The sequence below is a fragment of the Poecile atricapillus genome, chromosome 21, assembly GCF_030490865.1.
Source record: "Poecile atricapillus isolate bPoeAtr1 chromosome 21, bPoeAtr1.hap1, whole genome shotgun sequence".
Taxonomy (NCBI): domain Eukaryota; kingdom Metazoa; phylum Chordata; class Aves; order Passeriformes; family Paridae; genus Poecile; species Poecile atricapillus.
The window spans coordinates 7,535,362-7,560,220 of NC_081269.1; the positions used below are offsets into that span (position 1 = coordinate 7,535,362).

General features: G+C 43.0%; 1 protein-coding gene across 1 annotated transcript; it reads left to right on the forward strand.

Moving 5' to 3' along the window:
- The first annotated feature begins 1,651 nt into the window (after window positions 1–1,651).
- Window positions 1,652–24,449, forward strand: MYL10 (myosin light chain 10). The gene is made up of 7 exons (XM_058854326.1): window positions 1,652–1,708; window positions 10,731–10,817; window positions 13,477–13,552; window positions 14,904–15,008; window positions 18,426–18,504; window positions 23,416–23,464; window positions 24,217–24,449. The coding sequence occupies exons 1-7, from the start codon at window positions 1,706–1,708 to the stop codon at window positions 24,313–24,315; spliced, it is 498 nt and encodes a 165-aa protein (XP_058710309.1). The 5' UTR covers window positions 1,652–1,705; the 3' UTR covers window positions 24,316–24,449.
- Window positions 24,450–24,859: the final 410 nt, after the last annotated feature.

Here is a 24,859-nt window from a genome sequence, read left to right on the forward strand (position 1 = left end):
TGGGTGAAAGGATAAGAATTCTTCCAAGAAAGGACACAAAATTCACAGGACGGAATCCCAGGCCCAGTGGACTCGGTGACAAAGTTGCTGCTCATTTGTCTCTGTTTTTGGTATTAGGCTCTGATCCTGCAGAATGAGTAACCACATTCTCACATGAAGGTTTGTGAGCTGTTCTGTGGATTTCAGTGGGACTATTCCTCCCTAAAAATTAAGTGGATGCTTAACAGCTTTGATGAATCAGGATCTAACCCAGTGAACACGATACATCTTTATCACAATGACCATTGGAAATCATGTAGGATTTCCCTCAGAAACCTCACCCTGAGCTTTTCAGGTTTCCAGACCCAGCCTAGGACACAACCCTGGGGCTGCTCTCCAGCAGGCACTTGCAGGCAGAGGGGCTGAGGGATTTATTTTCATGCTCTGGTACACTGGGGATTGGTATAATGTCACTAAGTCAGAACGATGAGCACCAGGCTAACTTCCAACGTGCATCCACGGCAATTTCACTAAAGCCAGATGAGCTTTATTATGCCTATTTATTACTTAATTATCCCTGTAGGTGTTTGAGGTGCCCCACAAGAGCTAAAGCAGTCCTTGCCCTGAAGAGCACGCAGTCAGATCTAAGATTAGAGATGACAGCACTGCAAGGGGCTGGACCTGGAGAAAGAACAAGGTCCTCGTTCAACCAGAAACTTAAATGCACATCTGTCCCAAAGTTCAGTTCACTGGTTAAGCACTGCTGTGACTCAAGGATGGGGTGACTGACAGAGAGAAGAATTTCAGTTGCAGCTTCCTGAAAAACCTGCTGAATTTAATGTTTTGTTGTTCCTGTATAGAAAGTCTGAGAGCCATGGATCAGACCTTTAGGAACCATGATTTCATGTCAATGGAATTATGCAATTTCACACTGGTTAATGTTTTGGCCCATTGCAGTAATTCCAATGGATGGAATGTGTATTAATGTCCATGAGCATTCCCTGGGAGACACAGCCCTCGTGGCTCCTACGCTGCCTCCTGTTTCCTCCTGCTCCCACTGCCATATTCATTACCACACATCTCTTTTTTCATGCTTTGAAGTCCATGGCTCTCCACCACTTTGCAGTATCTTGGGATATGGCCCCAGACTTCAGGCATGTTTATAGATTCAGGGAAAAGAGACCTGATCTGAGTCATTTTATTGCCATTTGCAGAGCAGTGCTTTTCCACCCTCCAGGTACAGAAGCAGTTCTGCAGAGCCTCAGAGGTTTTCTGAATGCCTGCACCAGGCTCTGGGGCTACTGAAGTGGCCAGGATTTATTGCTGGTTTCCCCAGCGTTTTCCCAAGGAGTGTGTTTCCCTTCCTGCTTTTTCAGGATGCCATGTCCACTTAAAATCTTCCAGTGCATGCCCTGTGTTCATTATTTAGCAGTAGATGGGAAAACCCCTTCAGCTCCAGCTTGCTGTGAGGGCTGTACAATTGTATCCCAACTGCCTCCTCTACTTATCTGCTGCATTATTTCTGTGAAAGCAAAAGCTGTGCATGGAACAGATGCTTGGAATGGTATTGGGATCCAATTACTGCACTTTTCCAACCTTACATCTATTGTCTAAACTTGGAGCAGGCATATTTTTATTCCTTGGTGACACTATATAAAGAGACAATTGGCATTGTGTTTGCTGGCTGGCTGGTTGGCAGAGAAGGGGTGGAAGGAGCAGCAGCACCATGGTAGGTTTATCCTTCCCCATGCCTCTTTATCTCCCTATTTCTTTCTGACTCTAATGATTCAAGCAGAGCAGGAACGATCACCCAGCATCCCATGAAATCTCATCTTAGCATCACATCCAGAATGCAGATTTACCCCCCAGAGTGAGCTGGGAGCTCCCAAGGACTGCTCTGCATGCATTTAACAAACGAGGAGGGCAGAGAACGTGGATGGATGTGCAGAAAGGAAGAGTTTGTGCAGCTCTGTCCCACATTCACACACCTGGCACGGCTGGTGTGAGATAGAATTAAGGTCTGCTGTGGTGTGAAGGGGACTGAGGGAAAGGGATTGCTCTGGAACTGTGACTGTGTTGCTCTTGTGGTTGTGGGGAGAAGTAGGAAGCACTGGAGAAATTTCTGTGTCTTGCCTTTGCCCTGCTCACTGTTGGCTTTTAGCTCTGGGACTCCACCAGCCACCTCACTCCATGTGATTCCAAGGAGCAAAGAACTCCTGCCTGAGGAACCGTGGGCAGATTGGGCAGATCTTTGTCTCCTGCAAATTCAGAGGAATGACTACAACAATATTAGAAAAAAAAACCAAAAAAAGAGCAGGTGATTTTGTCTTTATTTTGCTCCTTTTTGCAGGTCCTTTTCAGGCTGTCTAACAGCAATGCTGCCCAGTGGCTCCCTGGGGCTATGGAATATTTGATTGTGGAGAACACCAGAGAGGGAGTTGTATATGAAAAGCTTTCTCAAAGCTTACTTCAAACTTGATCCTATTTAAGCAGGTGATGAATGTGATCCACGTGCTGTTCTGAGCAGGGCAAAACCACATTCAATGGCATTTCTAAAATCCATGCACGAAACAGGTTCCAGTTTCAGCCAGTGCCAGCCCAGTGTCAGTGGTTTCACACTCAGTGTTTCAGAAGGGACCAGTGCCTTGTGCTGATTATGGCTCTTCAGGTGTGGATTTACAGATTTCTCTTTAATCAGCCTCACTAAAGTCTAAGCCAGCCCTTTTGTGGGGTGGGGGACAAGTGTTGGGTCTTAGCTTTTCTTTTTCCCCTCTTTTTTTTTTTAAAAATTCTTTCCAAAGATTTCACTTATCAGTTTTTTCCCTGCCTGCTTAGTTCAATGACACACCAACACTCACTGATGTTTGAAGATATTCCAGGACATTCTGTGATGAAATGCTTAAGTTAGGAGATGTGAAAATATAGTGAGAGACTCGTCTGTCTCCTGGCTCCCAGCTCAACTGACGATGCTCTGTGGTGGTTCTTTTCATTGTGCCTTTTGTTTTGGGAAAATCTCTTCTGAGGTACCTTACCATACAGGGACACATGAAACAGATTTAGAATGGAAAGAAAAAAATAGCCTTAATGAAAGAAAGCTGAAGAATATCTTTACATAAGGAAGTGATCATTTTTTATTAATCAGAGGGAAATGTATATGTAATTATGCTAGATGAACTCTGTGGGGAGGTTTTTTTCTCTCTTTATGATGTCTTAAGGGATTTATAAATATTACAGAGGTTTTATAGCATCATAATATTTCAGATGTGCAGTAAAGCTACTTTCAAAGGATTAGTGCAGACAAAGCAGCATAGTAAAAAATAATTACAAGTCAGCCAGTGCTACTAGGCTCTGACATCCAGGGCTGATGACAGTGAGAGAGGCAGGGTTCAGGGAGATAATTTTTCTAACAAGAGCAGACCACACAAGTGCTGTGGAATGGAGTTCTGAGAACTGTCTACGGCTCTCCGTTTATTCCAGGGAATTTCAGACGAGTTGGGTCTGTGATGTCTCCCCGCATGCTCCGTGCTGGTGGGGAGAAGGAAGGGCAGAGGCACAAGGAAGGAGGGGGAAGCCTTTTTCTTATTCCCCAAACACTCCCGTGTTTGTTCAGTTCGAGTGACACCTCACAGCACATTTCTGTGCCCAGAAATAGCCTGCATTCTGCTCAAGTGTGCTCTGCAGGCTGGAACGTGTCACCTGGGCTGGCACAGGCACTGACCACAGCACAGCCACGCTGACTGACTGACTGACTGATCGACTGACTGACCGACTGACTGACTGACTGACTGAATGACTGACTGACTGACTGACTGACTGACTGAATGACTGACTGACTGACTGACTGACTGACTGACTGACTGACTGACTGAATGACTGACTGACTGACTGACTGACTGACTGACTGACTGAATGACTGACTGACTGACTGACTGACTGACTGACTGACTGACTGAATGAATGACTGACTGACTGACTGACTGAATGACTGACTGACTGACTGACTGACTGACTGACTGACTGACTGACTGACTGACCGACTGACTGACTGACTGACTGACTGACCGACTGACTGACTGACTGACTGACTGACCGACTGACTGACTGACTGAATGACTGACTGACTGACTGACTGACTGAATGACTGACTGACTGACTGACTGACTGAATGACTGACTGACTGACTGACTCACTGACTGACTGACTGACGGACCGACTGACTGACTCACTGACTGACTGAATGACTGACTGACTGACTGAATGACTGACTGACTGACTGACTGACTGAATGACTGACTGACTGACTGACCCCTGCAGCACAACTGGGGCTGCCTGTGCCACTGCTGATGTGTGTGAGAGTGTGAGAGTGTGAGAGTGAGTGTGTGTGAGTGTGTGTGTGAGTGTGTGTATGAGTGTGAGAGTGAGTGTGTGTGTGAGTGTGAGTGTGTGTCTGTGTGTGAGTGTGTGTGTGAGTGTGTGTATGAGTGTGAGAGTGAGTGTGTGTATGAGTGTGAGAGTGTGTGTCTGTGTGAGTGTGTGTGAGTGTGTGTGTGTGTGAGTGTGTGTCTGTGTGAGTGTGTGAGTGTGAGTGAGTGTGTGTGAGTGTGAGTGTGTGTGTGAGTGTGTGTGTGAGTGTGTGTCTGTGTGAGAGTGAGTGTGTGTGAGTGTGTGTGTGTGTGTGAGTGTGTGTGTGTCTGTGTGTCTGTGTGTGTGTGTGAGAGAGTGTGAGTGTGAGTGTGTGTGAGTGTTAGTGTGTGTGTGTGTCTGTGTCTGTGTCTGTGTGTGTGTGTGTGTATGTGAGTGTGTGTGAGTGTGTGTGTGTGTGTGTCCCTGTGTCCCTGTGTCCGTGTGTGTCCCTGTGTCTGTGTGTCTGTCCGTGTGTCTATGTGTGTGTCCATGTGTCCGTGTGTCTGTCCCTGTGTCTGTGTGTGTGTCCCTGTGTCTGTCTGTGTGTCCGTGTGTCTGTCTGTGTGTCTATGTGTGTGTCCGTGTGTCTGTCCGTGTGTCTGTCTGTATGTCCCTGTGTCTGTGTGTCTGTCCATGTGTCTATGTGTGTGTCCATGTGTCCGTGTGTCTGTCCCTGTGTCTGTGTGTGTGTCCGTGTGTCTGTGTGTCTGTGTGTCCGTGTGTGTGACAGCCCCGTGTGTGCAGACAGGGACCGCTCATCCGTTCCCATGAAGGATGACAAGGTTTGCTGGGCTGGACAAAGCAGCTGCTGGATTTGGTCTCAGCTGTTGGATTTGGGGTCCCCGAGGTGGAGGAGGCTGGGGAGGTTTTCTGCTGCTCTGGGATGGGGTTGGGGATGTCAGGAGGAGGCTGTGACTGGAAAGGGTTTTCTGTGGGAGGAGGAGAACGCTTCAGTGTCCGGGAGTGAAGCAGGGAGGCTGCAGGCCAGCAGATTCTTGTATCTAGCAGGGATCAAAGGTGTGTCTGTGTGGGTGTGCACAGGCTGGGACTACACACTAAATGGAGCGAGGATGAGAAGGGAGGGATCTGTTTGTGACTGCAGAGCAGGCAATAAAAAGATCTTCTGTTTCTCAGTTCTGATAACGTGGTTTATTTGAATGATCTGAGGCTGCTGCCTGTTTGAAATGCAAATTGTGCCCTTAGAGCAGTTTGTGTTGCTTACTCCTCTAGACTGTTCCCTCAAAGGCACACACTTGGGTTGGCCTTGTGCTGCTCACCTGCCATGGAAAGGACCTAAACCACTCTAAAAAATGATGGCCTGTCCATAGCTGGGATGTTTGGTGCAGATGCAGTGTAAATTATCTCAGTATATCAAACCTGTGGGACAAAAATCAACAAATATCCTGTCCCATGCTGCAGCAATCCCTTGTCCAGGTCTGAGGTGTAACTTCTGATTCAGAAGCCGTATTTGATGATAACAAAAATTCGAAGACGAAAAATGTCAGCACCGAGATCCCAGAGTGGATGAAAAACAAGGAGAGAGTGTGATGGATGAAAAAGTGATGGTAACTGAGAGTTAACATCATACAGTGGATCACAGCAGGGGACACAGTCTGAGCAAAGTGATGGATGATTCTGTCTTTTCTGTAGTTGTAGATGTAGTTGCAGAGGAAGGAAGTACAAAATGTGAAGCGTAAAAACCTGGTGGTATCTTATGTCTACCTTGTCCTGGAGTGAATAAACACTTAAGGGTACAAGACAACAGAATCAGGCTCTTAACAGTGTCCACTGCTGATTCTCCCTGCAGGGCTCTCTCCCTGCTTATCCACTGAGGTTGGTTTTGATAGAAAAATTAGAAGACACAATGAGTGGCTGAGTAGGGAAGTGTTTCTGCTTGTGTTTTTTGACTTTGCTGTCAGGAACACCACGCTGTGTCCTCGTTAATTATTAAGAGTATTTTCTGTGGAGCTTAAAGCATGATGGACTAGGAAGTGACCTCACCAAACCAAACCAAACCAAACCAAACCAAACCAAACCAAACCAAACCAAACCAAAGCTGTGGCTTGTGTCAGAGTGCTGCCCCTCTCTCTTGACTGCCTGTGGAGATGTTTCTGCACTGCAGGAAATGCCAGCTAGAGGTTGGTTAATTCCTACTTACTGGAGGGTGCCACTGTGCCCCTGAGCAGCCACTGAGGGACCTTGCTCACCCTGCAGCAACTTGCCTGGTTTTCCATATTTTTCTGGGTTGTCTGCAAAATGCACTGAGGGGTGAAGATGATAAAGCTCTGCAATAATCCAGTGTCATGGATCTGCTCTAGCATCACCTCTTTATGAATTTATCAGGGCAAACAATGCCTCATGTTCTGAAGTAAGAACAAGGTATTTTCATCTCCTTCCTCCTTTGTATGTAGAGATAGAAACTGATTCCCTGCCCCGTTTTCTTCTAGGTGACCCTGAAATCAAATTTCCCTCTTCACTTGAACATCCCCCCCTGACACCTTTGCAGCATATAAGAAATGGATCCCTGTTCTTACATCCAGAGAGGCAAAGGCCACACACACTCATTGGCTCTGCCTGCCTGTGTCCCTCCACCCTGGTTCTTTTGGGCTCCCTGACTCTGCCAGAAAGGAGAAATATAAAGAACCTCAGTGAGGGAATCTCAGCTCAAAGAAAATGGCTGGTACAACAGAGTTTTCTTGGGACCAGATTTTGGTATGGCTCCATTTCTTCATTTAAAACCTCTAAAACAAACCAAAACCAACCAAACAAAACAACAACAACAAAAAAAGACCCTTTAGAACCCAGGCTAATTGAAAGAGTGCTAACACTGGTAAGACAAATGAGTGATACGCGACAAGCCTGTGGTTTCTCCTCTAAAGTGAAGTGTTGTTTTCTTCACAATGGGATGATTAATACGCTCAGGCAGGAATATTAATAGGCTTGTTCAGTTGTTGCAACATTCTTCCCACTGCTGTGCTATTGAGGCCTCGGAATCCGAGCCCAGGGGACCCTCAGCTCTTCAGTTTCTCATCTGGCACGTTTTGTATGTCAGTCTCACAGCACATGTTGCAATGAGAGCTGCTCTATCTTTGCAAAGTGCAGCCTGGCACACTTTGGTTTCAAGAGTGGGGAAATCAAGGCAGGCAGAAGTGATGTGTCAGTCACCCACTTTCTCCTCTGTGGGTCACCTACTAAATCCTTGACGTCTTAGAAGCCATGTGTTTGCTCAGTTCTGTGATGTTCCTTTTGATATGCCACTCTTCCAGAGAGAGACTCTGGAGTCAGAATCCTGATTGTGTTCATTAAAAAATTCTGGAGTGTTTGGAATTGTCAGACAGCAGCACAGAACTATTCTATTCTCAGAGTTATTATTTTCTGTAACACAGACCTATTTCTGTTCTCTCAGAGCTGTCTTTCAATTCAAGTTACCCACCAGAAAGACAATGAACTCTGTTCTGTTCCTGCTCCACCTACTTCTCTCTCAGCCTTCCTCCTCATAGCTTCTCCCTGCCCAAATTATGCAAATTGGGGTGCAGTTCTTTCTGTGATTACAAATTCCCTGGCTTTTTAGGGCAGGTAAGCTGCATTCCCAGTACTGGGAACTGGTAATCCAAGATGCTCTGTGTTGGATGCTACAAGACTTAGCTTGAACCTGGTGATGGAAACCAACCCCAGCTGGCAGCTGTTCATGGGCCCCTGTGAAAGGTATTGGTGGTCTCAGCCCCCTCCTATTTATGAGCAGGTCATAAATAGGATCCAGATCCAGGCCTTCAGCAGAAAAACTAAAAATTGATTGAGTATCATTGGCACTGATCTCCTCTGTCATCCCTGGAGACAACAAACCAGAGAGTAACAGTGAACCAATATGTTAGGATAAATTTTTCTAGTACTTCTAGGCTGGAAGCAAATTATTTTTAATGTCCCTCCCAGATCTAAACACTCTATTATACTACAGTAATTGTTCCCTGTACAATCAGTTTTCAATCTTTGCCTTGAAAAGGACTCCACTAACAATCAGAAATTTTGGGGTGGTTTTTGACTTGCTGGTCTGTTTCTAATAGATCTTGAGGTGCAGCTTTTGCATTTATCTGATCCTTCCTTACAGCTACAGCCCTTGCTTGAAGCCTTACAGCCCAGAGAACCCAATAAACTGAGGAATAATGGAGGAATTGTCAGTGTTTGGCATTTAGAAGAGCTGGACCCCACTGGTGGTGATAGCTGAAAAAATGCAGATGGTTTTCTAGCACGGGGAATATTTATCAGGCTGAGCATGGATGCTGTGTTTGGCCACAGAACAGACCATGAGGGGGGCAAAGCCTGTTTTGTGTGCAGAAGGAGCAGCTCCAGGAGCCCAGCAGAAGCAGCCCCAGTGCCCCATCCGAGCCCCCAGCCCTGTGGTCAGTCCCCCCACAGCTGGCAGTGCTCTCCCCTGGGGAACATCTGCTTCCCCTTTCCCTCAGGGAACAAATACATGTAAATACGTGGGATTGTTCTGAATATTTCCATTCGATCTGGAAGTGTTGAAAGCCTCCTCCAGGCACCTCACGTTATGTGGAAGATTGCCCATTACTGCTCAAAATAACACTTATTTCATGTGGAGGAGGAGGAGGGAATCTGTTTATTCCAAAATCAATATTTCTACATTCATTAAACATTCCACTTATTAACTTCTTTTTTCCATGCCTGTGGTGGCATTCTATCCTTGTTTTTATCCTCGCTACAAGTATATTTTTCACTTAATTTCCATTTCTATTTCCAGATTTTAGTTCTTTGAATTATCTGATAGGAGCTTGACAGGTCTGGAGTGTGGGTATGTGGGAGAGTGTCTAACATTGCCCTGATTTCCCCCTTCCATATCCTGGGATGTAAACCAGGGTGGCTGAGTGCAGAAATCTGCCTGGCAAATTAAATTGATCAGACAATGTATGCTTCAAACAGAGTCAAGTGGGAATATTTCCTTGAGCTGCTCTGCTCCTCAGGATATTTGAAATCAGTATTGAATTTGAACTTTCACAGGCTTTTTTATTTTGATGAAAGGAGACAGTAGAAGTTGCCTTCTGTTTCATGCAGAATAGCCCAAACTAAGTAAGCCTAATTTTCTGTGACACTAGAACCAGGTGGGACTATGATAATGAAGTTTAAAAGTAAAAATGATAAAGAAAAAAGTAATCTGTCTGGAAGGGAACTCAAAAGGCAATGCAGCTCATTATCCTGCCCCAAGTAAGGATAATGCTGTGGTTAAAACACTTCTGTAATCCTTTGGAATCACAGATTTTATTCTTTACTGCAGAACAAGAACTGTATTGTCTTAGGCAAGCTGGTTGGGCCCTAATTCAAAGATATTAAATGAAGCCTAGTTCTGACTGATTTTTAGTGAGCATTAGATTCTTAGATATCATTGTAGCTCTTTCCCCAGTCTTGCTCTGTCTCAGCCTCAAGAAATGGTGATAAAAGCAGTCCTGCCCTTTCATTTAAGATGACTATCTTGAATATTAAAATAACATGGTCTGGTAAGGTGCTGCACTGCAGTGCCATAGGTTGGTTCAGGAACAGAGATTCCAGAAGTGGAAGGTGTTCCTGCTTGGGAAGGATTAATCTGTTCTGTCAGTGCTGGTCCAGACCAAGCAGATTTCTGAACATTTCTGTGTGAGTAGGAAATGATACAACTTCCCTTTATAGTTCCTGAGCTGAGTCTTCATGCAGGGCCTTGCTTGGAGTCTGGCTGCCAGTCCCAGCATGGGAACTGGGAAGAAGGAGCCCTTGTGGGCACTGACCCGAGTTCTGGAATTTCTTGAGAACAGCAGGCTGGGAATTCTAGCTCCTAATCTCCAAGTGACACCATCAGGATGTCAGCCCTGAGCTCTGCAGAGCCAGTGTGGAACGGGAGTGATCCCTGTGTGGAAGGGTCTGGGATGCTCTGAGGTGGAGGTGATGCTGCCCAAGGAACAGCAGCTCCTCAGGGGAGCAAACAGAGCACCAGGGAGGATGCTGAGCACACTTTGGGTCCCTCACCTTTCTGAAGGCAGCACAGTGACAAACTGTCCTGGTTTATCTGAGCTCTCAGGTCCCAGGACACAGCAGGGAGTGGCAAAAGGCCTCAATCTGTTAATTAGGCAGCAATTTTTATCCCTTGTATAAATATATATATATATATTCAATCCTATATATTTATATATCTAAATCTATCTGTCTAAAAGATTGAATTTTAAAACCTTGTAATAACAAAGCACAATCCTCTTGTATTATTTGACTGTGTAGTTTTTACCTTCTGTTGAAGATGTAATTTGTTTTCATGGGTGCTTAACAGACAAAGGAATATATATTTGATCTTCTTATTTGTACTACAGGCTCCCAAAAAGGCAAAGAAGAAGATAGAAGGTGGTTCCAATGTTTTCTCTATGTTTGAACAAACCCAGATCCAGGAGTTCAAAGAGGTTGGTCACTACTCTGCTGTTCTCTATAGTCTCCTGTTATTGCTAATGAATAACATAGGTTTTGTTTGTAATCCTTATTCAATTCTCCATCTGCTTTAATAGAACACACAGTTGTTTTCTGAATCATCCCTGTGGTTTTGGCTGGTAGATCATTTTCCTTGTGTGTTTGTTTGTTCTTTCTTTCATTCTTTCTTTCCTTACTTCCCTCACTCACTCCCCTGTTTCAAGCTCAAGACTTATTTGAAAAGCACCCAAGCCCCCACCCCAAAATAAAGGAAAAGCGCCCTCTCATCCACTTCAGCCCTGATTCAGGAAAACACTTGAGCACATGTTAAAAGTTAAGTGATATTCTAAATCAGGCATTGTCCTGACTAGAGGTGCCAGGCTGAACCAGGGCTTTCATTTGTGCTCTGTTCCACAACAGCAACAGAAAATATTTGTGCCCTTCTGAAGCTGCCCACAAACTAGGAATGAAAATGCCAAGAAGCCCTCAGCCAACTTTCTCCACAAATACCAATAAAACAAGACAACATGTGGAGATGAGCTAAGCATCTTTCAGCTCCCAAGGGATTTGCTGTTCCATGCATTGCAGTTACCTGTAAAACTGATGGGGTGGCCTAAAAGCTGGAGCACATAAAAGACAGACAAGCTGTTTGATGAGTTTGTGCTCTTTTTTTGTGTGGACAATCTAGAGAGTCCATGAGACCATCACATTCTGCACTGGTTTGTCATTTTAAATTACCGATTTTTTCCCCATTTCTTCTGACTCATATCTCCAGAGCAATTTCCAGTGTGATAAATGTCTGCTGTTTCATTTTGTGCCTTCACGTGGCTTTCAGGTTTACTTTTCTTGAGGATTCCCACCAGGAAGGCTCAGTGATGAAGGGGACTAAACCCCAAGGCAAGGCCTGGGAATATGACCCAGCTAAATTAATTTGAACCACTAATCATTTCCCCACAGTCAATGGGAACACGTTTGACTCTCTTCTCCCACTTCTTCTCCATATCCTAGTAACCTCCATTTCATTTTCTCCAAGAATTGGGGCTTGAAGATGGACCAACAAAAAGAACTGGACAGAATGCCACTATTTGATCTTCTCTTAATATGATAACACCAGGAGCATTTCTAGGGAGATGGTGGCAGAATAATGGCAAAAGCATGAGGCAGTGGAGTGGTGGAGTGAAACCCAAAACCATGTTGTGTCTAAGAACTGCATACTTGGGACACGTATTTCTGAAAGGCTGGTTTGGATTAGAACATTTTTATCTAGAGATTTCAGCTCATCAGCAACTGTTTCAGCATTGCTGTTCTGTTATTTAAAATTCATCCATTACAGTGCCTGATGCTCTTCCTGTCTCCTGTGAGCTGCCTGAGTTCGGCTTTGCTCTTTATATTTTCTTTCTCTTTTGCTTCCAAGTTGTGGGGAATCACCATTTAAAGCAAGGGCAAAACATCTCTAAAGAGTTGGGCTGAATTTTTTTTAAGGGGATGGTTTGGAAGGTAAATGTAAGATTATGAACATAGTGCTGAAAGGAACCCCGTGGGCAAACTGGGCTGTGGGCAGTGCAAGAAAAGCTGGAGGAGAAAATACCTGAAGATGTGTGGAGATAACTTGTTCATGGGAAGAAGTTCACCCTGTAGGGCAGCAGACTTTAAAACTCTGCAAGTTACTGCAATCTCAGGGGAACACTGAAGAAAGAATAATTCCTGACCATTGCAAAGATACTCTCCCACACTGACGTGCCTGTCAGACAGATAACCAGCTTCAGAGTCGTGCCAGGATCAACTAATATTCCCCATTGCATGACCAGGGGAATTTCAGGTCATTAAAACCTTTCCAAATCAATGAAACATTATAAGTGTGATGGCAGCCAAGAGATGGACACACAAATGGGTAAACAGATAGATGAGCTGTTTACCAAGTTAGCTGGCTTGGTAAACAATGGTTAGAGCACATGAAGTCCATGTTGGCTGAAAATAAAAATAAAAAACAACTGTTTTTTTTTTCTATTGGAAGTTAAATTTTGCCTGACAAGAGTATTCAAGGTCAGCACATCAGCGTCAGTCAGAGCACACAGCAGTCTCAAAGATGCATTGTATTGGAAAGGGGAAAAAACTTTGAATAAATAATCTTATGGAACCTACATTTCTCTGTACTTTTGAAAGTTCAGCTATCTCTGTGTGATGGATCATTCTAAGGCCCAGGAGGAATTGACTTCAGGTTGAGAGCAGAGAGATATCCACAGAAATGAAATGTTTTACAGAAACATTTCAGCCTCATTCAAAGAATGGGGTATGGGGAAGGTAAAAACACAGAGCAACCTCTGGCTTAATCTGCCCTGGCTAAAGCCTCCCTAATTCAAACTTTTATGGGTTAAGGGCTGAATGGCTGGAGCTGCCAGCATTGGCTTCAGCCCAATGCACGCTGCACTGAGCATTAATTTAGTAAGAAGAAGTTTGGCTGGATTTAATTAAGCCCCTTGCCAAGATACAGTAATGTGTTGAAAGTGAGGAAAGTGCAATGATGTGGAGGAATCAAAGGAAGTTAAATATTCCTTTTTACAGCATGAATATCATCTTCCCATGGACTGATGTGTGTGATTGGAACACTGTCCTGTGCCATGGAGATGGCAATAGCTGTTCCTTTTCCTTCCACAGGCTTTTACCATCATGGATCAGAACAGGGATGGCTTTATTGACAAAGCAGACTTGAGAGACACATTTGCTGCACTAGGTAAACAAATAATTCAATACTTAAGAGATATGCTGTCTCAATTTCAAGCACAGAAGAAAGGTTGGTATTAGAATGACAGCGGGGGAAGAAATGAGATACACAGGGGAAAAAAGAAAACCTGTTCAGTTTGACCTTCCTCCCTTTGGTTTCTGGGATCTCACTACAGAGCTGGGAAGTCTCCTGAGCAGGGAGGGGAATGAAGGTCTGATCCCTCCCCTGCAACTATTTCAGAAGAAGCCTGCCCAAGCAGGGGTCCATGCCAGGCATTTCTGATTTGCCTCTGAATCCAGGCTTTTTCATCTGGGAGCCATGGAATATCCACTGATTAGCACTGCAGTCATGGACTAGCTGCCCTCTGCCCACACAAACCTAGGAGGGCTTCATGTGGAGTTCTGTGCTGCTGTGAGTTTGTGTGGGGTGAAATGTGCACGAGATTAGGTATTGTCCATTCCATGGCTGTCATAATCTTGATAATATCAAGCAGATTAGAGCAAATCTTCCCAAGGAAAGAAAAAATTCAAGCACTCATAATCCCAAACCTGGAGTTGAATCCTCATTGCAGCATCTGAGGCTTGAACAGTGATGTAGGCATTTGGGCTTTTGCCATCTGGAGCTTATTAAAAAGAGCTTGATAAGAATCTTTAGTGCTCCCCAGGGTGGAATCAGACGCCAGCAGAGTCAGTGTAAGGAGCAGAAGCTCCTGAACTCTTTATTGTGACAATGAGGTTTGCAAACTTTGGCCTGTAGCTACTGTTACCCTGAAATATTTATTTCTTAAGGCCAAGTTCTGCTATCTTTCCTGTTCACTGAAGCCTTTCAATGCCTATAAAGTACATTCACAGCAAATTACCACTCAATTTGAGGAGGGTTTCCAGGGTCTAAATTCTCATCAATAGGGCTGCACAAGGATGGGGAAGGGATACCACTACTCAGCTCATCCCTCTGCCCTCTACTCAGAGAGGTGTCTCAATATCCAGGAGGGCAAAGACAAGACCTTGGATTCACTTCAGTCACTTTCATCTCTGCTAAATTAATATCAGTGGGGCCCATATTTCACCTGAGGTAAAAAATAAAGCCCCAACCCAAAAGGCAGTTTATTTGGAAGTGCCCCTTCTCTCGTCCACTGCTGGCCATGTCTGTGTTATTTATCCTTCTTGCTCCTTCAGTCACCCTTTGATCTCAGAGCCAGCTCTGCCAATTTCTTTTTCACTGGGGTATTTGGGAGTTGTGTTCTACCATGTTATTAGCAAAGTTGCAAAGAGCCCTGAGCTCCCCAGTGGGAGGAGATGAATGGGAATCGTTTTTCGAAACACAATTTGTGATTTATTATGAAAAATGATCTCTGCTGCAGGTCGTCTGAATGTCAAGAATGAAGAGCTTGAAGACATGGTGAAGGAGGCGCCAGGTCCTATTAACTTCACTGTCTTCCTTACAATGTTTGGGGAAAAGCTGAAAGGTAAGTACCTCTGGGGGATTGGAGAGGTATCTGTCAGAGATCCTCGGCACTGAAATATCTCAGCACCTTGCAAATTATAATAATGTCTCCACAGAACAATGCTTAGAGGCAAGGAGGGATCTCCAGGTTTGCAGACAGAGAGGAAGAATGAAAGGCTAAGGGACGGTGCAGAGGACAGTTCAAAGGTCTGGTTTAGTTTACACAAGCTAACATGAAAGTGGTGAGTTGGGGTCCTGAAGGTGGTGAAACCTCAGCAGCCTGGAGCACAGTGCAGGGGAGTTATTCACCATCAGAAGGCTGAACTCATGCTCATGCTCTAGTCACAGCACTCCCAGTGTTAGCTGATTTTAAGCATTGCTAAAAACCCACCCTTTTTGCACTCCTTTGTCACATTAAGCAAACATGGGCTTCCCTCATTTTCTGTATTCATTGTAACTCAGTGGCCCAGCCTCATTGTCACTTGAGGCCAATAGTGATTTTGCCATTAGGTGAAGATTTCACTGAATAACCCTTAATGCAGTAGATAAATTGAAATAATTAAATTTCAGTGGATTTACAATGATAAGAGAGAGGGATTTTACCCATTGCCACAGAATATATAGGGAACACTGTGGGAAGTTCAGGAAATTTGCTGTGTGAGCTGGTAATTTAGTCATGTCTCTTCTCCAGTTAATGGCTGGAAACTGCAAGAGAGGGGGGTGTGAGACCAAGACAGAACTCCAGTCATCTTCCTACAGGCATAAGAGAAAGGTGAAAGCCTTCAAAGCAGGGCTGGCCTTAGCCAAGCACATTCCAGAAGTTTGTTAAAATAGCTAATGAATAGAAAAATGGAAAAATCAGATCCTATTTTCTTAAAAACATTTATTGTTTTGTTGCTGGACTCTGGCTTTATATTGCTGAACACAATTCCAGTGAAGGGTTTTCTATGCTTGGAATAGAAAACAGAGAGGTCTGAAAGAAAGAATTCATGCAGTTGGTTTTGGAAGAAAGACACTCTTGCTAAAGAGGGCAGGAAGTCTGGGAGGCACGAGAGGTGATGGAGAAGGCTGACTGAGGAGAGGATTTTATTCCCCAGATATCAACCTGGCTGTGGTACCTCCACCAGGACATTCCAGGTGTCTTCTGGCAGAGCAGGGAGTGCCTTCCTCCATATTCTTCCTCCTGGGATATGTGGATGTTTGTAGTGGGGTGTCCTGCTGCCCATTCCATTTGTGAGCATGGAAATGAGCTCTTCCTCTTCTCCCCTCTTCCTCCTCTCCCTTCTTCCCCCTTGCCCTGTACAGTTGCTGGAGCTGGCAAAGCCTCTGGCCCTGCCAGTGCTGTGGCCTAAAAGCAGAGCCAGCACAGGAAGGTGAATGGCAAAGCAGAACCCTCTTGTCTGCAGGTTTCCTGTTGGCTACTAGCAAAGGAGGAGGGTTTTTTTAATTTCCATTTGGTGAAGGGAAAATCACAGCTGTGCTTGTCATGCCCTTCTGGTTGGGTTTGTCATGCAAAGGAAGCAGAGCCAAAAGACTGCACATTCCCAATCAAAACTAATTGGGATGAAGAGCCTTTGTAGTGCAATTAGAAAGGGAGAAAGGGCTAGAGGAAGTGGATATGGCAATTTTGCAACACTCTTTATTAGCTAAGTACCACTCAGAGAATTTGGTGAAAGGTGCTTTCTAAGTAAAATTTGTTGTGCTATAATTGATTTCTGTCATAAAGGGGAAGCTGGGATTTTCAGGATGAGCTTTAGCTTTGTATGTTGAGATTATGATGCCAGATGAACAGCTAACAAAACTCGGTTTATGTTAATGCCAACCACATGGAGCTGCTTCTACAGGGAGTCAGAATAATACAATTTGTACAGAAAACAGAGATGCCGCACATCAAAGAAACCACTTTATTTACCAGCTAATCAATAAAGAATGCCTGCTGCATTGCTTCTCTTCAAAGCCAAAGTCCAAGGATATGACAGAGTAGAAAATGTAAAACACAGTAAGGAAAAAAAATCCCCCCCACAGCGGTGACTACTTAAAATGCAGCCCTTTCCTTGGAGCTGGGGGATGTTTCTCTTCATGGGACATTCAAAACACTCATTAAACACCAATGCTCTTTGTATTGATCACAGATTCATTGCAGTTTGGATACATCACCCACAGCTTGGCAAAAATAATATACATGGGCATTGTGTGGTGAGGAGGAGGCCATCTAGCCCGAGGTTTGTTCACCATTATATCCTCTAGGATCCTGCTAATCCTTGTGAAAGCTTTCAAACAAAGCAAACTGTGAAGGCATCAGGAGAGTCTGTAGAGCAGGGAACCCTGGCTGGGTTCTGTTCTGGTTCTACCTCTGCCAAACTTTGAAACAAACTTTGAATCTGCAACCCTTTGTGTCGTATCCTTTTTTTAATCACTCCTTCAGCATACCAAATAGCTTCATTTTGTCCATGGAATCAGTTCATCTGCTTGTAAACCTGGTTTCCTACAGCTATACAAAGATTTGTATTCTGTATACTACAGTAATATTTTGAAATATTGGAGAATAGTCAGAAACAGAGTACACGGTGTATCCTTTGGTGTGGGTTGAAAATGAGTGTACTCAGAGTCTGCAGTATTACAGAATAGTCAGAAGCCCCAGCCAAGATTAAGGCACTGTGAAAACAAGTCCCTGACACAAATGTTTTCCAGTCTAAAGAGATGGGATAGATAATGGAAGGAAGAAAAGGAAGACCATTACAATCATTTTACTGCTGGGAACAGAGGGAAAGGGATATTAAAGTCATACCAAAAATCTGTGGCCCAGCTAAGGGCAGAATCAAAATCTTGTAGCCACAGTCTAAAAACCATCCTGTCTTTAAATTATCCTGTTTCTGTAAGTAACACTTAATGAAGAGACACTTAAGGGGAAGGGTACAATGGGATTTCAGTGCAGATCACCATCTCACATTGATCATCCTGTTTCCATTGCATTCCATTGGCATTTGGATTTTATGATGAGCTCCATTTCCTTTAGTGAGGGAAATAACCTCTTCTCTATATGGCCAAGAACAAGTAACATCAAAAAGTGTTTTTACAAGGAACGTACAGTGCAAGATTAAAGGAAGCCAGTGAGGGAAACAGTTTGTTATATTTTCATTTCTGAAAGCCACTAATCCTCTGGGTACTGATATTGGAGACCAGTTCCTGGAAGTTTTCTCTCCTGCAGACATAGAATAGATATGAGTTATTATTTTTAAGCTTCTGAGCATTGAACTATTCACCTCTATTGTTTATCTGACATGACAAATGCTGCCGACTTAGGGAACCTTTGTCTCCAAACCCACAACTGCAGAATTCTCCATTTTGCACTGTTTTCAAGTGAATGTAATTACTTAGCAAGTATTCTGCAGCCAGAGAAATACATCCAGCCTTCTAAATTATATTTCATTAATTTTAGGCACGGACCCAGAAGAAACCATTCTGAATGCTTTTAAGATTTTCGACCCAGAAGGAAAAGGCCGCATAAAGGCAGACTAGTAAGTTTATTTCAAATCCTTTAGAAGAATAACAACAATAATAATAATTGCAGAGTTTTAAAGAACTGCTTAAAAGATGTATTTTTCACAGTATTTTAAGAGGCAGAGAAACATTTAGCTTTGTAAGCCAGAGTTGTAAGTCTGGACTGTTGTATGAATGTATTTGTATACCAAAAAGAGATGTTATTGTCTTCAGACATTGCAAGAGCCAACGGAAATATAATCACATGTAGGCCATTAGATAGCCTCTTTTTGAAGGTCTGGATATAAATCGACACATGACTCTTTGTAAATTAACTCCATATGTAAAATTAAAATGAATGTCTGGTGCCTAACTCTCAGTACTTGACTAAATTGGGAAAGCTACTCCCTTCTTTAAAAAAGTGATCAATTTAATTAACTCTGAGACATGATTTTAGTGCAGGACGTTTTCCTTTTTTATGTGTTTATCATTTGAGCCTTCTGCTTCTAGAAATAATTTGCTGTAAAATTCCACTAGATACGGTGAAAGCCAAACCAAATAATACTATTAATAATCTGGCAATTATTGTCAATATGGCTATTTTTAAATAAGGAGGCAGAACTTAATTTGTATTCATATCCTGTTGCACCAAAAAAGCAATGTAAAAGGACTTTAAGAGGTATTTGCACAAATGCAAACCCTCCTTGCACTGCCAGAATGGTGCAAGCAGGACTTTCAGGTGAGTGAGATAAATGATATCAAATCAGGGCAGGGGATAAGGAGGTTGGACCCATTGCTCCAGAGAAGTGTTTTATGTACCTAGATTTATGGATATGTTTAAATTTGTTCATAAGTTGAAATTTCATGGTGAATTTGGGGTTTGTACTTTTACTGCAGCAGCCACTTCAGGTAGATTCTATAAAGCATGATATGTACAGGAAATCTATCAGGGAACCATGAGTTACAAAATTGTATTTGCATCAATTATTTCTGCTTATGTTGTGATAACCTCTGACCAGAACCCTGTGGAGATTTCCATGACATTATCTGCAATTATTGATGAAAGTTAGTTGAAAATGTAAAATTCAGGTACAATCTTTTCTTTACCAAGGTGGTTTTCTATGGCAGTACTCCAGTGGGTCTGAGAACTTCTGCAAAATGCAAAATAAGAGAGACAGTCCTTCGAGTAAGAACTTCCAAATTAATTAAAACACAAGTGGATGTAGCAATCAATCAGAAGGAACAGAGGGTTAAGAGTTGTCCTTACGGTTTTGGGGTTAACATCACCCAAAAAAGCTTGGGAAGAACAGTCAGGGGATCATATCAGAAGTGACTCAAACAACAGAATAAATGTAGCCTGTCACCAAATAGGGCAGATCACACAGTAGTGAAATCACATCCATGAAATATGAACTTCTGATACTCCAGAACCCATGAAATGTTGTATTTCCCACCACTATCTGTAACAATATCCTGCATATAAAATCTGCAGCTTGCCACCCCGTGTCCAGATCTACATTCCTTGGATGCTGGAAGCCAGTTGGAGTTTGGGGCAAATTAGGAATGCAGTATCACACTCCAAAATGAAGATGAGAGAGAAATATTTTATTTTTCCTTGATGGAAAAGGTCAACCTTGTCCCCACCCCCACTGCACTGCTAACATTAGACAATTGTTTTAGTTCATCACCACAACAGAGCATAATGTTTACTTATTAGACCCGAGGGTAATGTTGATCATTACAGAACAAACCATTAAATCAATTCCGTGGATGTCTTTGAGGTTTAACTTCTATTCATATGCTTCCAAAATGTAGACATTTGAAGTTTTGAAATAATTTTTCTGTTGGCTCATGCAGCCATTTCAATGTGACAGTTAATGCTAATAAATAATATTTCTCCATATTAAAAAAATCCTGGAGTGTTTCTCTCCAAAACCAGCCATGCTGACCTTTTAATCAGAACTTCTTTTTTATGATCATGGAGTTAACATCCTTCTGGGGATTTTTATGTCTCTTCCCTCTGCGTGTTTTCACCTCTAGTCTGGAAATGACTCACTCAGTCCATGTGATGGTAGCTGGGATGGAGCCTTCTAACCTTTCCAGAAGCTCCAGGAGTTTATAACTTACTTCCAAATTCAATGACAGACTTTGTTTGTCTGCATCATTATACCACACATAAAACCCTTCCCACAGCATGATGTCAAAAAGAGAAAATGCTCTCGGTCCCGTTCTCAGCTGGTGTGAACTGGGGCAGTGTTTGGAAAGGTTGGATGATTCAGTCCCAAATGCCACTCATGGGGCAGAGTGAGTCAGGCCAACACCAACTGTGCCTAATGCTGAGGCCAGTGAAACTTCCCACATTTGGGCCAGATGAAAATGGAGCCAGGGGGATGGAAGAGCATGCTGGACTTTGGAGCTGAGCTAGAGATGATTCTCCCCGTAGCTGTAGAGCTCTGCTCCTTCCCACTCACCTGTTTTCCTCTGAGACAGCACTGTAGAAGGGGCAGACCCAGAGGAAAACCAAAAATGTCCCAGAGATTTCACAGATAATTTTTAAAAAGGTTTTTAAAATATCAGAATGCAACAAGGTATTTGTAACTGTAGAAGGAATTGATGTGAGCCAGCTGAAGGGATAACATTTAGGCTTTTTAAGTTAAGGCAAATGGATTTGGGTTTGGTTTGGTTTTGGGGGTATTTTTTGAGAAGAAAATAAGCTTTCTAAAGAAAACAAGATACAAAAAGAAAAAAGTGCATAATTTCTGGCTTTGAAAATTGTGAGTGTTTGTTTCCCTATAAAATAAATAATGGAAAATGTGCATAGATCCTTTAGTCAGTCCTTCTTCCTTATGAGTGTGCCAGAGCCTACTGGGCTGTGCATCAGAAGATTATAATTAGATATTTGATCTTTTCTTTTCCCCTAAATACTTTAGGCATGTGAATAGAAGACACACAGTGCCCAGATCTCTTTTGAATTCAGGCTTGTTTGCCATGAAGTTTATTTGTAACTTCTGACAAAATTGCTTCCTTCTATTCACCAAGCTCCTTCCTGGATCACACTTCCTGTTTACATTTGCTAATGTTTGTCAAGGGCATATATATCCAATAATCAATTTCTGCTGAGGGGAATGATCTCTCTACTCTTGCACCCACTGATCATTTGAGAATTCGCCTTCAAAAATGCAGTTGATACCAAATGGCCAGATGAAGAGAACAGAAACAGAAACTTGAGAGAAAGAGTTGAAGAAACTTCGTTAACTACAGAGGATGGTGAAGTAACACAGGAAAAATATATGCAATAGTTTAAGCTCTGTCTGTGACTTCAGAGTATTTCTGAAAGCTTGCACAGATATTTTCACACTTGTCCTTGTGGGTAAGAGCCTTATTCAGTGCCCAGAAACCTCTGTTTGAAATGTTCCCTTTCTGGGTTTCCCAATGTGCACTTGATATCAAGAAGATCTGCAGAAGTGTGTGTGTGTCCCTGCTACAAACTGGGATGTGTAGCCTTTTCCTGGGAAAAAGTCACATTTATCAGAGCTGTGAATGCCACTGGAGCTTTGTCACCTGAACTGCACTTCTGGCTGGGGGATTTTTCTCATGTGCAGTGTATGGGAGCAGAAATGGAGGATTGACTGTTCTCCCTGAACATCTGCACCAACAGTAGGTGAATTTTGCTCCCCTGGAAGTGTTCCTGTTCAGGCATGATTTCTATTATAAGTAGTTTTAAATATTCCCTTTAAAAAGTAGAAAGGGTTTCTTCCAGAAGAGCTGCTGCTCTCACTCCCCCACAAAAAATTCTTCAAAAAAGCAGCCTTTTTTCAAATCTAAAACCAAACCAAACCAGATTTCTATATTTGCCTCAGCTTTTGTTTTTCTACAAGACTGCTCACCTGTTATCACAGCTTTACAGTTTGTTTTAGTGCTCCAGAACTGCGTCTGATAATGTAGAAATACATTTGGTAGTGGCAAAAAGAGACAACTCTGCCTCTTCAGCGTGAATAAAAACTGTGAAATTAATATAGGAATTCTTTTACAGGAAGGGGAAATTATAGATGTTATTGAAGGGATGTTTATGTGAATATAAGTGAGTTTATACTGGTGGATGTCCCAGCATGTGGTGCATGTGCTGCCCTCAGCACATCAGTAACTGGGGGAGCTATAAAGACATTTTATCTACAGGGTTAGACTAGAAACAGAAATAATTGTTCCTGGCTTTTCTATTCACCTCTAAACTTAGGTAAAAAAAAAAAATAAATAAAAAAAAAGAATTACATGCTCGACTGCCTTCCCACAATGTGTTTAAAACAGAAGGTAAATCAGCTGAGAGTCTGCCCCCAAAATATTCTCTTTGATGTAATTGCACGGGATGCAGATTGTGTGTGGGATAAGCTCCGTGTTACAGTGCTGTGACTCCAGATCAAGACAGTGCACCGTGAAATGCAGCAGGGCTCATGCAGTTCCACAGCCTCCTCTGGGAATGGCTGCATGCAAATAAAGGATTCTCGGGTGATGATTCGGAATAGCGGCTGGAGCTCTCTTTCAAGTCCTCTTTCTCATTTCATGCTCTGTTCCTTTCATCCTCAGATTTTACAGAAAATATTCTCTCTTTTGGTTTTGTTAAGTGATCCAAACTTTAAGCAGCAAGTGAGGAAACCTAGCATTTTAGGTTAAGATAAGCATACAAAATTGCTGTATTTCAGTTACAGTAATAACCTTAAACAATTTTAAACCTCTATAAAATGTCACAAAAGAGAAATAAGTTGGCAGAGCGAGGCATTGACACTGATGGGTGCCCACAGAAAATCTCTTACAATATCATGTAAGGATTAACAGCTCTAATTTATGCGGTCACACAGATTTTCTTTCATGCAACTTCAGGAGGGATCTTGCCATCTGAATTGTCATGTGCCATTATCACCCTTTAATCAGGTTATTTCATTTTATTTGAACAGCATCAAAGAAATGCTTATGACACAGGCAGACCGCTTCAGTCAAGAAGAGGTAAGGAACTTTATTCAAAACAGAAATCCAGCTCCAGCTCCTGTTCAGCAGTAAGTCCTTGCCCCTCTTTAAATGCATGAATTTAGCTGAAATCCAGACTGAGAGGAGGTTGATATCAGCTCTGGCAATTAGAAACAATTCAAAGCATCTCTTCTGAAGAGCTCCATGGCTAAATCAAAGTCAGACAGATTCTCTGGACTCCCATCCAAGTGCAAGTGTGGCCTATCTCGTGCTGTTCTTCCCCATGGGCAGCTGGGCAACTGATTTACTGGAGTCCAAGTGGGTTTGGGTGGAGACTGTGTTCTGGTTTCCATTTCTATGAGTTGTTTGGTTTGAAATCTGAAGTGAGGCACTGACTTGGTGGTTTATGTGAGACTGAGCATGGATTCTGCTGGTTGGGAGGAATTTAGGGGGACTTCATTTTCAGAAGAGGAGATGGAGTGGAGCTGGTCTGTGGACAGAACAGACTGGGCAGTCTGTTCCAGTCAGAACAGAGACTGGACTGTACATTTATCAACCAGGGCTTTCCTGGGTTTCAGGGAGAGCTCTTTTCAACAGGGAACTTGTGGGATTCTAGCAGGACTTTATTAACCAGTCATGTTCCAACTCCAGTTTCAATTTTACCAAGCCCAAGGAAAACTTTTCCATGATGGTTGAAGGACCAGAGCACCAGGGAGCTGAGCTGGGTTGAAAATGAAACGATGTTCATGCTGCTGTCCCACAGCCTGTGACATCTCTTTTTTGCTTGGCAGATCAACCAGATGTTTGCTGCCTTCCCTCCAGATGTCTCTGGGAACCTCGACTATAAGAACCTCTGCTACGTTATCACCCATGGTGAGGAGAAAGACTGAGAGCAAAGAGAGGAGCTTCTCCTGTGGTAATGCACTGAGTTATTCCATGATGCTCTCGTGTACAAGGGCTAAGCATCCAGGATGTGAAGCCCTGTGGACATCAGAAGAGAACCAATAAAATAATTGAAAATAGATTCAAGTTATTTAATGCTCCTGTTTTTATGAAATACCAAAATACCAATTTTGTGAGGGTTTTTTCCCCATATTTTTTTTTCCTGACAGTGGTTTGAAATGGAATTTTCTTGATGAACTGGTGCTTCTTTGATTTATTGACAAACCTAATGTTCACCAGATGGTCCATTGGGCACTGCACTCTTAACCTCTTGTTTTTTATACATAATCTCCGTGTATTAATTGAGAATTCCTCTGACTTATTGCACCAGGAAGAGTGTCTGGCAAATGGAATTATGTTCCATTCCACAGCCCCTAGCAATGGAAGTGTGAATAAAACAATCCTGTGAATATGCAATATGCCCTCCCCATCTCAGTGATGTGGCCAGTTCCTGAAACCACTTGACTCATTTGCTTTGGTGCAAAAGAGCAG